Here is a 13,240-nt window from a genome sequence, read left to right as displayed (position 1 = left end):
CCCCCCCCCCCCCCCCCCCGCTCCTTGTCCCCTGACTGCCCCCTCCTGGGACACCTGCTCCTAACTGCCCTCCACAACCCCACCCCCTACCTAAGCCTCCCTGTTCCTTATCCCCTAACTGCCCCCTCCTAAGACACCCCCCCCAGACTGCCCCCCAGGACCCTACCCCCTACCTGTACCCTGACTGCCCAAAACCTTATCCACACACCTCCCAGAAAGCCCCCCCCCGAACTCCCGACCCACTCCCCTGTCTCTTGACTGCCCCCTCCAAAATCTCCCTGCCCCTTCTCCTGCCCCCTGGCTCCCTTGTCGTTGGCCTTCGGTTCGCCTAAGGTCTCTCTGGGAGCTTGCTCAGGAACTGTCTGAGCCGTTCTCCAGCACGCTGGGCAGCAGCGGGGGAGGAGCTCCAGACTGCCGGAGGCGAATGCAGGGAGGGAGGGAGGGAGTGAGCTATGCTGCAGGGGGAGGAGGGGGAAGTGGAGGAGGGACTCTCTCTCGCTGTCGGAGCCCCATGTAAGTGGCACCATCCGGCTGCCCTGTTAGCCGCGCGTGCTCTGCATGGGGAGGTGGGGGGAAGTCCGGACATTAACAAATTCCCCCCAGACGCTATTTTTAGTTCAAAAATCTGGACATGTCCGGGGGAATCTGGACGAATGGTAACCCTAACACCAGCAGCCAATTTGCTCGTTTAAAGTTGCGCAATGTTCCCATATAACATTGTTTGGCAGCTGCTTGCTTTGTCCACTGCTTGCAGAAAGAGCAGCCCGTTGCAGCTAGCTGGTAGGGGCTTGGAACCAGTGTGGACCGGCAGCCCCCCTATCAGCTCCCCGCTTCCCTAAGTTCCCTGTGCGGCAACCACCCAGTAGGCTATCAATGTCTGGCAGTTCAGCTGTCCCTCCCCCCACTGCCATGTGCTGCTCCTGCCCTCTGCCTTGGAGCTGCTCCCGGAAGCCTCTTGCTTACTGTGTGGGGGAGCTAATGTTAGGGTGTCTCCCTCCCCCCTGCTTACCCCATCTCTATAGAGCGGGTGGGTGGGGGGACACAACAGGGCTCAGGATGGAGGGAGCTTGCTGGCAGCAGCTTCTGTCTCAACTTGCTGATCTATTTAAAAAGGCAATGTACTTAGAGTGGTGTCAGCGTACTTAAAAGGGCAATGTGCATCTCTCTCTCTCTCTCTCACACACGGTGTGTCTCTCTGTCTCTGTCTGCCATGCCGTCTCCCTTCCCTCCATTTGTGCTGCCTTGTAGAGTGTGAGGCTACATTAACAACAATGTGTTAACCCTTGAGGGCTCAGCCAAGTGCTAGTTGATCATTTAGCAGTAAGGCATTCCCTGGGAAATATCCCACTCTCTTCCACCCTCTGACTTCACCACCTCAACCAAGCTTCACAATCATCATTGCTGTGTACAGTATTAAATTGTTTGTTTAAAACTTATACTGAGTATATAATATAGTCTTTTGTTTGGTGAAAAAATTTCCCTGGAACCTTCCCTCCCCCCCCCTTTACATTAATTCTTATGGGGAAATTGGATTCGCTTACCATTGTTTTGCTTAAAGTCACATTTTTCAGAAACATAACTACAATGTTAAGCGAGGAGTTACTGTAACATCCTCTCTACTATGATGGAGGAATCCCCAGGAAGAATGCATGGATATGCCATTCCTTTCCCCTTCACTAGACGGGATATCATTATGGATGCATCTCTTTTAGGCTGGAGGGCTTGCAGCGCAGGGCACTTGGACTTCACAAGAGACTAGGATTCACATCAGCAATCTGGAAGTGTGAGTCCAGAAAGCTTGCAAAGCCTTTTTTCCATTGATTCAAGATAACCATATCCTCATCATGTCCGACAATATGACAACTGATTTTTACATCAACAAGCAAGGACAAGTGAGATCCATTCCCCTGTGTGCAGAAGCAGTCACCCTATGGAAATATCACACCAGCAATCAAATCACCCTGTTGGCAACTTACCTTCTAGGGGATCAGAATGTGCTGGTGGATTCCCTCAACAGACACTTTGCTGTCAACCACGAATGGGAGTTACAAGACTCCATGGTAGACAGTATTTTTGCTCTGTGGGGAACCCCTGCAAGGGACCTGTTCGCCTCTCAAATGAACAAATTGCAATATACTACTCCAGAGGAGCCATAGACTTCTGCTCTCAGAGAGACATTCTCCTCCTTCCATGGTCAGACCATCTATGCCTTCCCTCCCTTACCACTCCTACCTCAGGTCTTAGGGGATATTTTGTCAAGACAAGGCACAAGTCATCATCATCAGCCTCCAGTGACCTGGACAGTTTTGGTTCCCAAGTCTCTGATTCATGTTGTTTCTATCGCTGATCAACATTCAGTCTTCTTCCAATTTCCTGACCCAGAGGAAAGGCAGCATCAAGCATCCCATCTCCCAAGCACTGCATCTCAGGGCTTGGTTTTTAGATGGGTGTAAACTCTACAACATTTGTGTTCTGAAGTTATGCAAAGCATTCTTATTACCAGTAAAAAAAAATTGCACTAGAAAATACTACACTGAAAATGGAAGCATTTCTCTTGTGGGAGCAACAAAAACTTATAACCCCAGAGATTGCAGGTATTCCCCTTATTTTGGACTCCCCTCTCCCCCTCAAGAGTGGGTCTTTCCAACAACTCTTTACAAACCACCTGGCAGCAATCAGTGTGTACCACCCACCTTCACATGGTTACTCAATTTTTGCTCACGTATTGACTACCAGTTTTTGGAAGGGTCTACTCAGAATCTTTCTGCCAGTAAGGAAACTTACTCCTCAGTGGACTTTAAATCTTGTTCTTTCAGTGCTCGCTACCCTTTGAACCACTAGATATGTGATCCATGTCTAATGGATAGGAGAAGATTGCATTTGTGGTAGCCATCACCTCAGCCAGGAGGGTGGCTGAGCTCAGAGCACTGATGGCAGATCTGCCTTACACTATATTCCCTAAAGACAAAGTCCCATTGCTTTTACATCCCAAGTTCACCCCCAGAGTAGTTTCAGAGTTTCACCTGAACTAGTCAGTTCACTTACCTGTGGTTGTTTTCCCCCCGCAAAAACCCACATGCATCTGAAGAAGAGAGGAGACTTCATTCCCTCAACATGTGCTGAGTCTTAGGGTATGTCTAGGCTTAAAATGCTACAGTGATGCAGCTCTGCCTCTGCAGCGCTTCAGTGTAGACACTCGCTATAGCGACGGGAGGGGTTCACCCATTGCTGTAGATGATCCACCTCCCCGAGAAGCAGTAGCTAGATCAACAGAAGAATTCTTCTGTCGACCTAGCACTGTCTACGCCGGGGGTTAGGTTGGTATAGTTGTGTCTCTTAAGGGTGTGAATTTTTCAAACCCTTGAGAGAAGTAGTTATGCTGATGTAAACTCACAGGGTACATCTACACTACAGGGGGGAGTCGATTTAAGATATGCAAATTCAGCTACGTGAATAGAGTAGCTGAATTCGACGTATCGCAGCCGACTTACCCCGCTGTGAGGACGGCGGCAAAATCGACTTCTGCGGCTTTCTGTCGACGGCGCTTACTCCACCAGTGGAGGTGGGAGTAAGAGCATCGATTCCGGGATCGATTGTCGCGTCCCATCGGGACGCGATAAATCGATCCCTGAGAGGTCGATTTCTACCCGCCGATTCAGGCGGGTAGTGTAGACCTAGCCTCAGTGTAGACCAGCCTTTGTCCTTTTACCTACAAGAGACAAAACCAATCAGAACATCTCCCAGATTGTTTATTGCTGTAGCAGAAAGAGTTTCAGGTCAAGCTATGTCTTCTCAGAGGATATTTAAATGGATCTTGGTCTATTTCTTACCCTGCTATAAGCTGCCTAATATTTGTCCTTCTCATGGGGTGAGGGCTTATTCTACAAGAGCACAAGCAATACTGGTGCTGTTGCTTCTGGATGTACCTCTGCTTCACATTTGCAGAGCAGCTACTTGGAGTTCCATCCACACATTTGTGAGGTGATATGCTTTAGTACAGGACTCCTCCACTGATGCATCCTTTGGGATGGTGGGGATTCAGACAGCTCTGCCACCTGCAACCTTGCATCCTCCTCCTACTTGAGTACTGCTTGTCTGTCACCCACAGTGGAGTACACATAGGGACCAACACTCGAAGACAAAGAGAGGTTCTTCACTATGTGAGATCCCTATCTGTATTTCACTACCCACCCTTCTTCCCTTTTGCTTTAGATTGTTCTTGGATTTGCAGTAGAGAAGGAAATGTCACCTGGGTAAGGATGAGACAACCTACCTTTCGTACACTTTAGGAAAAGGCAAAGTGCAACCCTTGGTTCTTCTTCGAGTGCTTGCTCATATCCATTCCATTAGGTGTGTGCGCGCCGCGTGCACGATCGTCGGAAGATTTTCTACCCTAGCAACACCGGCGGGTCGGCTGTGGAGCCCCCTAGAGTGGCGCCTTCATGGCGCTGAATATATACCCCAGCCGACCCGGCGCCCCATCAGTTCCTTCTTACCGCCCCTGACGGTCGTTGGAACTGTGGAGCGCGGCATAGCTGTCCTCCACTCTCCCTAGCTTAGTTAGTTATTCGCAGTTGTAGTTATAGTTATAGTTCTAGTGTTTATAGATAAATAGTTTTAAAGTTCTAGTTGTTATAGTAGTCCAGGGGACTAAGGGGGTCGTCTCCCCCTTTCTCCCCCGGCCGCGGGCCCGGGCTCATGCCCAAAGCTCCCGGCTTCAAGCAGTGCGCCTCCTGCGCTAAGCCTATGCCCACGAGCGACCCGCACGACTCCTGTCTGAAGTGCCTGGGAGAGTCCCATCAAACAGATAAGTGCAAGATCTGTAAGGCCTTCAGACCAAGGACCACGAAAGAGCGGGACTTTCGGCTCCGGCAACTCCTGATGGAGGCGGCACTTAGTCCGGACACTCCCTCTACAAGCCAAGCCCCGGCACCTAGCGCCTCGGTGCGCAGTGCCCCGGCAGCACCGGCAATGCCGACCACGCGAGTGGTGTCGGACAAGCCTCCCCGGCACCGGACCTCGTCGGCACCGCAGCAAGTACCTCGACGCCGGTCATTATCCCCGGGGCATAAAAAAGCCCATAAGACGGGGGCCTCCGTGCCGAAGACGCCGGCTCCCCCAGTGCCGGGGGTAGAGCCGAGTCCGTCGGTAGAGCACCGGAAACAGGTGCCTCCAGCACTGTCGACTCCGGCACCGAGGCCGTTGAGTCCGGTGCAGATAGCGTCTCCACCGAGACCGGTGGTAATACAACTCCCGTCGACTCCGGAGACCTTCGTGGCGGCGAGAGACTTGATAGCTCTCACAGAGCCGGCACCGCCTCAACCACTGGCACCGACGGCACCGTTGGCTCGCCCGGTCCAGTCAAGGGGGAAACCTGCCTTGATGCGCCCTCCATCGCAAGGGCTGGAACCTCGGCACTGGTCCAGGTCCCGAAGCAGGTCCCCACGCCGCTCGCAGTCCCGGCACCGAATATCACCTCGGCACCGGTCGTACTCGCGGCCAAGATCTTCGTCGCGGCACCGTTCTACGTCTCGGCACCGCTATGATCGTCGGCACCGATCAACGTCGAGGCGTAGTTCTCGGCACCGCTACGGTCGACGCTCGACGTCGAGAGGCCGCTCCCGGCACCGGGCATACTCCAGGTCCTCGTCGAGGTCCAGATCCGGCTCCCGGCACCGACGAGGTCATCGGCACCGATCGCGGTCCCGGCACCGTTCGCCGGCACCGCGTAGAGATAGATCATCTCCGGACCGGCACCGTGCGGCACCGCAGCCCACGGGAATCGTTTCGTCTCTCTCGGCACCGCTATGGCCATCAAGATCGGTGTCTCGCTCCTCGGAAGACCTGTCGAGATCGGCATACCCCCCCTCAAGGGCAAGCCGAGGAACGGAACTTGGGCCATTGGCAGGAGATGGCAGAGGACCACTCTCATGGCCCATCTCACTGGTCGTTTTGGACCCCGTGGGCGTACCACCAGGAGCAAGGGGCTCCAATACCCTCGACCTCTCGCTCGGGTCACTCAGTTAGAAGGGCCCCGGAGTCCACCATCTCTCGGCCTCCGCCAGGGGGCATGGAGGCTTCCGTGTCCACGCCACCCGACGCCATGGATCCAAGTACAGGTGATGCTCCGGCCCAGGAGCAGGGGGAACAGGACCCTCCCTTGGATCCCGTACCACCGGAGGCATCTTCCTCTTCCTCTCCGGATGAGGCAGTGGCGGGCACATCATGTACAGGTCCCCCTCCGATAGATCTTCGGGCTCACCAGGATCTCCTGCGTAGGATGGCCCGTAATATGGACCTGCAGGCGGAGGAGATAGTGGAAGTGCAGGACCCTATCGTGAACATCCTCGGAGCGGATGCCCCATCGAGGGTGGCGTTACCCCTGATCCGCACGATACAGGCCAATGCAGATACGATATGGCAAACTCCTGCCTCTATCCCACCCACAGCGAGAGGGGTGGAAAGGAAATACTTTGTCCCGTCTAAGGACTACGGGTACTTGTATACCCACCCCCAACCGTGTTCACTGGTGGTGGCATCAGTGAACGCAAGAGAGCGCCACGGTCAGCAGGCTGCAGCGCCTAAATCAAAGGAGGCTAAGCGACTCGATTTGTTTGGCCGTAAAGTTTACTCAGCCGGAGGGCTGCAACTTAGAGCGGCGAACCAACAGGCACTACTGAGCCGCTACAATTTTAACTCCTGGAACTCTATGGGGAAGTTTAAGGAGTTGATTCCCCAAGAGTCCAGGGAGGAGTTTGGAGCCATGGTAGAGGAGGGTAAGAAGGTGGCTCGGACCTCCTTGCAGGCCTCCTTGGACATAGCGGACTCGGCTGCGAGGACCCTGGCTTCGGGTATCGCTATGCGGAGGACCTCTTGGCTTCAGGTTTCGGGTTTGCCTCCGGAGCTGCAGCAAACCCTACAGGATCTGCCCTTTGAGGGACATGGATTGTTCTCGGACAAGACGGACTTTCGCCTGCAGAGCCTCAAGGACTCGAGAACAATCATGCGCTCCCTGGGGATGCATGTTGCGGGACCTCAGCGCAGGCCATTTAGGCCGCAACCTCAGCGCTTCTACCCCCCCCCCCCCGCCTCGTCAGAGACAGGACTCGGCCCGGAGGCGAGGGCGAGGTGGTAGAAGAAGGTGGACCGGCCCTCAACCCGGCCAGAACCAGGGGCCACCTAGACCACCTTCAGGCCCCAGACAGAACTTTTGAAGGTGCGGTCGAGGACGGCGCCCCAGTCATCCCCCAGGATCCAGCCCCCTCCTTCCGGGATCGTCTCTCCCACTTCCACCGTGCTTGGTCCCTTATAACTTCGGACCGTTGGGTCCTCCGCACGGTGGAGAGGGGATACGCTATCCAGTTTTCTTCTATCCCCCCCTTCCAACCCCCCTTCCCCGTCCCTCTTCAGGGACCCTTCTCACGAGCAACTTCTTATACAGGAGGTTTCTACGCTCCTGGCCATGGGGGCCATAGAGGAGGTTCCGATAGAGTTAAGGGGCAGGGGATTTTATTCCCGTTACTTCCTGATCCCCAAGTCCAAAGGAGGTCTGCGGCCCATCTTGGACTTGCGCGGACTCAACAAATTCGTAGTAAAGTTGAAGTTCCGCATGGTCTCTTTGGGGGCCATTATCCCTTCCCTCGATCCTGGAGACTGGTTCGCCGCCCTCGACATGAAAGACGCATACTTTCACATCTCAATTTACCCACCTCACAGACGCTTCCTGCGATTCGTGGTAAACACGGTGCACTACCAATTTGCAGTCCTTCCCTTCGGCCTATCCTCGGCCCCAAGAGTGTTTACGAAATGTATGGCTGTCGTGGCAGCGTACCTTCGTCAACAAGGGATACAGGTGTTCCCGTACTTAGACGACTGGCTAGTTCGCGGTCGCACCAAGGAGCAAGTTCAAGCTCACGTCCACATAATAGTGCACACATTCAACGAGTTGGGCATCCTACTCAACAAGGACAAATCCACTCTAGAACCTACCCAGAGAATAGAATTCATCGGCGCAGTTCTAGACTCCAGACGTGCACAAGCCATCCTGCCAGACAACCGCTTTGGCACCATCAAGAACCTCATCCAAGGGCTCAAGGCCTTCCCAACTACCACGGTGAGGTCGTGCCTCACCCTGCTGGGTCACATGGCTTCCTGCACGTACGTAACCAGGCATGCCAGACTTCGGCTTCGCCCACTCCAGACCTGGGTGTCGTCAATATACCGCCCACATCGGGACAGCCTGAACATGGTGGTCACGGTCCCGATCTCGGTCCTGACCTCCCTCACCTGGTGGCTAGATCACAATGTGGTCTGCGAGGGGATGCCATTTCACGCCCCACAACCCTCTCTGCACCTGGTCACAGACGCTTCATCTCTGGGTTGGGGCGCCCATCTCAACGAACACCATACCCAGGGCCTGTGGACTGCACCCCAGCTAGCCCTGCACATCAATGTTCGGGAACTGATGGCGGTGCGCCTGGCGTGCCAGGCATTTCTCAATCTCCTACGTGGCCGCTGTGTGTTAGTTCTCATCGACAACACCACGGCCATGTTTTACATCAACAAACAAGGAGGAGCACGTTCGTCAATTCTATGCCAAGAGGCCATTCGCCTGTGGGACTTCTGCATCGCCCACTCAATCCATCTCACGGCATCGTTCCTCCCTGGAGTCCAGAACACTTTAGCGGACCGACTCAGCAGGTCCTTCCAAACGCACGAGTGGTCTATCCGTCCGGACATCATACATTCCGTCTTCCAGAAGTGGGGGTTTCCCCAGATAGACCTGTTTGCATCTCGAGACAACAGGAAGTGCCACGTGTTCTGCTCCCTGCAAGGTCGAGCTCCGGGCTCCCTCTCGGATGCGTTTCTCCTTCCCTGGAAAGACCACCTGTTTTATGCCTTTCCTCCGTTTCCTCTGGTCCACAAGGTACTGCTCAAATTGCGCAGAGACCAGGCACGGGTAATTCTGATCGCTCCAGCGTGGCCGAGACAACATTGGTACACCACACTGTTGGAACTCTCGATTCGGACACCGATCCCGCTTCCGTTATGTCCGGATCTCATCTCTCAGGACCACGGCCGACTGCGTCACCCCGACCAGCATTCTCTTCACCTCACGGCGTGGCTGCTCCATAGTTCTCCCAGACAGAACAACAATGCTCACTATCGGTCCAACAGATTCTGTTGAGCAGTAGGAAGCCCTCAACACGGACCACATACCTGGCCAAGTGGAAGCGGTTCTCCTGTTGGTGCGAACAACGAGCCACGCCCCCGTTGCAGGCACCTATTCCTCTCATTCTGGAATATCTCCTCGCCCTAAAACAGCAGGGGTTGGCGATATCTTCAATTAGAGTTCACCTGGCCGCTATATCGGCCTTTCACCCAGGGGAACTTGCGTCCTCGGTATTCTCTAACCCGATGGTCGTTAGATTCCTCAAGGGCTTAGACCGGATGTACCCACAACAACGTCAGCCCGTTCCGACGTGGGACCTCAACCTGGTTCTCTCCAAGCTCACAGGTCCTCCATTCGAGCCGCTGGCCACCTGTTCACTTCTGTACTTATCCTGGAAGACAGCCTTCCTCGTAGCCATCACCTCAGCAAGGCGCGTTTCTGAACTCAGGGCGCTTACATCTGAGCCCCCTTACACAGTTTTTCATAAGGATAAAGTGCAGCTTCGTCCACATCCTGCCTTTCTCCCTAAGGTGGTTTCTCCTTTTCATATCAACCAGGATATATTTTTCCCGGTTTTTCATCCTAAACCACATGCCACTCGCCAGGATCAACGTTTGCATTCCCTGGACGTACGCAGGGCCCTGGCCTTCTATATTGACCGCACAAAGCACTTTAGAAAGACGACGCAGCTCTTCGTTGCAGTGGCCGACCGAATGAAAGGCTCACCGGTCTCCTCACAACGCCTATCCTCCTGGATTACGTCTTGCATCCGGACTTGCTATGACCTGGCAGGTGTCTCAGCACCGCACCTCACCGCTCACTCCACGAGGGCCCAAGCTTCCTCGACTGCTTTCCTGGCACATGTTCCGATCCAGGACATTTGTAGAGCGGCGGTTTGGTCATCAGTCCACACATTTACAGCTCACTATGCACTAGTGCAGCAGTCCAGAGACGATGCTGCTTTCGGATCAGCGGTTTTGCACACAGCAATGTCTCACTCCGACCCCACCACCTAAGTTGGGCTTGGGAGTCACCTAATGGAATGGATATGAGCAAGCACTCGAAGAAGAAAAGACGGTTACTCACCGTTGTAACTGTTGTTCTTCGAGATGTGTTGCTCATATCCATTCCAAACCCGCCCCCCGTCCCCACTGTCGGAGTAGCCGGCAAGAAGGAACTGAGGGGGCGCCGGGTCGGCTGGGGTATATATTCAGCGCCATGAAGGCGCCACTCTAGGGGGCTCCACAGCCGACCCGCCGGTGTTGCTAGGGTAGAAAATCTTCCGACGATCGTGCACGCGGCGCGCACACACCTAATGGAATGGATATGAGCAACACATCTCGAAGAACAGTTACAACGGTGAGTAACCGTCTTTCAATAAGATTCATGCCCTCCAGACCATGCCCTATGCCTTCCTCGAGGAAACAGGTGTGCAGTTTTTTAGGACTAGCTGATACCACTGATTTATTCCTGAGTTCTCAACCATTGCGGCCCCTCTTACCGATCTTCTCAAGAATGGCAGTCCAAAGAAGGACCAAAGGTTGTGAGGAGGCTTTTCAAACCCTGAAAGCCCAGCTCTGCTGAGAATCCATCTTGTACAGCCTCAACTTCACCAAGGAGTTCCTGCTACAGACCAATGCTTCGGATGTGGGCATAGCGACCGTTTTATCCCAAGTAGTGGAAGGTGATGAGCACCCCATCTTATATATCAGCTGGAAGCAGTTCACAAGGGAGAGGGCTTACTCCATGATTGGAAAGGAAGCATTGGCAGTAAAATGGGCTATCGACTCACTCTGCCACTACCTTCGGAGTGCTCACATCATGCTAGTCACTGACCATTCCCCTCTCCAATGACTACAGGCCATGAAGGATAATACCCCTGAATTATGTGATGGTACCTCTCCCTCCAGCCCTTTTCTTTCCACATACAACACCAGGCTGGCAGAGCACACCTCCACAAGGTGGAGGAGACCAGATTGGGGAGGTCAGATTCCAAATGAGGTTATAGTTGTGTGGGAATGTGTGACCATGCAGAGATACGGCCTGCCAGCACAGCAGGAGTTAAGGAGAACCTTTGAGCCCTGCTAGCCCTGCCCTATTATACCTGCAGCCAATGCCAGGCCTGGAGGGGGTAAAAAAGGAGAGAGTTTAGTCTAGTTCAGGGCTGACTGGCAAAGAGGCAGAAGCTAGCTTCTGCCCTACTTGACAGGAGCACTAGCCTGCTGGCCAAGGCAGCCAACAGGGAGCATGTTCTGTCTCCTAGCCAAGGGAGACAGTGGAGGAGACCTGGGAGCCTCCGGCATCTGAAGTAACTGTGTAACTGCAGCCCAGAGACATTGTGGAGTTTGGCAGTACCAAATTGATGGCTGCCCCTCCCGAAAGAGCCTGGAACTCTGGTAGGGCACCACCCAAGATCCACAAGAGGGTGCCCCGGGAGGCAAGCCACCCCAGCATATTGGACTATCGGGGCCAAACTAAATGGACTCTAGTAGTAAGTAGCCTGGAGTAGTGGATTTAGAATCCCTCCTCAGAGAACCCCCTGTTCAGTGGTCCGCTCACACAGGGCCCTGGGCTGGGACCTGGTGGAGTGGGGGTGCCCAGGTCCTCCTATCCCCACTGCCCGAAAGACTGAGGCACCTTAACCAGGGAAATAAGGGGCCAGACGTCAGGCACGCCAACGACTAGGCCACCTGGCCCCCCCCCACACACCTTGTTACAAGGAGAAATTCACCACCATCACAACCATACACCGAATATAATTAAAGCATCTGTAAATTAGGAAAGAAAGATGGAATTATCCTTGTGTAAAAGTTGTCTCGTCAAGAAAGAAATTAAGAGGCGGGGCATTCTCCTTCCACCCGCCCCCCAACTAAAAAGAAACTTTTTTATGTTTGGCTACTTTTATTTAGCACACAGCAACTATGTTGGTTCAGAAATTCTTATCAGTACTTTTATCACTGACACAGCATGTGTTCTTAAGAAAGTAAACTTTGAAGGTTGCATCAAGTGACCCAAGGGGAAGAAAGCATTAATTTGTATTTTCTGCAGAATAGAATTAAAAAAAACCCTGAAGTTTTAGTTCTCAGAATAATCTCTAAAAGCATTAAGATGACTCTGATCTGTATAAATGGCCTCTTAGAACTATCTAATTCTTTGTTCATTTTCTTTGCTGCTTAGGATTTCATGTTTTTTGAACAAACTGGGGACAAGAACCAGCGAGCAGGAGTGTGGCAGTAGAATCTACTGTTGGATTTAAAACATGCTTACAGAGAAAAGTTTCACACTGCTTTGTGCTCTTTTTCTAAAATACATTACAAAAGTCCAGTATATATAGAACATCTCTGGATCTTTTGCTTATTGCTAGTTTCTTTTGTAACTTAGGGTTTCTATTGCCCTATTTTATTGTTTTGATATTGCAAATACAATTCTATACCTCTGATATAAATATAGATTAAATCCTGTATAAATAATGTGAAATGTTTGTGAATCTTCCCTGACTGGAATTTAAACTGCAAAAATGATTTCTTTATTCTTGTGAGCACTTCATAGAAGATCTTTTATAGTACAGAAACGTTGGGAGTAATCCTCTGTCACTTGCACAAAACTACAGTTGATCCTACAACAAGGGCAGATTTTTTAATATTCAGCATTGGCAATGTTTTATTTTTATATATATAAAATCAGTTCTCTGTAATATCTATATATTGTATATTAAACAGTAATCCTATATTTAATTATGATAAAATAGATATCAGCATTCATATTTTGATGTTTATAATCTATGATTTTATAATCATATTATAGAGAACATTATATGAGAGCGGAGGTATAAATGAAAGCTCTATTTCTTCCACTATCTTCATCTTCATCTCACAATTCAGATGCAAAGTTGCCCAACAGGAGAAGAGTGCCTCACTGTAATTTAACTGTGTGCTGACTGTCTAGTGTCATTGTGATACTGGCAAATGTGATTCCTAAAGACATTGTATACAGCTGGAGGTCTTTCAAAATTAAGTTTACCCAAGCAAGATTAAAGCAGATATAACCCCTTTTTAAAAGTATCATTTT

At 52.0% G+C, this 13,240-nt stretch overlaps 1 protein-coding gene across 2 annotated transcripts in view; it reads left to right on the top strand.

The window, feature by feature from the left end:
- Window positions 1-12,642, top strand: part of PLSCR1 (phospholipid scramblase 1) — a 42,115-nt gene extending 29,473 nt beyond the window's left edge. For both annotated transcript variants that reach the window (XM_034781841.1, XM_034781842.1), the window contains one exon: window positions 12,350-12,642. In XM_034781841.1, the coding sequence (XP_034637732.1) occupies window positions 12,350-12,409 (60 nt within the window). In that variant the 3' untranslated portion in view covers window positions 12,410-12,642. The remainder of the gene's footprint in view (window positions 1-12,349) is intronic.
- The last annotated feature ends 598 nt before the right edge of the window (window positions 12,643-13,240 follow it).

Source organism: Trachemys scripta, chromosome 9 (genome assembly GCF_013100865.1).
Source record: "Trachemys scripta elegans isolate TJP31775 chromosome 9, CAS_Tse_1.0, whole genome shotgun sequence".
Classification (NCBI taxonomy): Eukaryota; Metazoa; Chordata; order Testudines; family Emydidae; genus Trachemys; species Trachemys scripta.
This window is presented reverse-complemented; position numbering and strand designations above follow the sequence as displayed.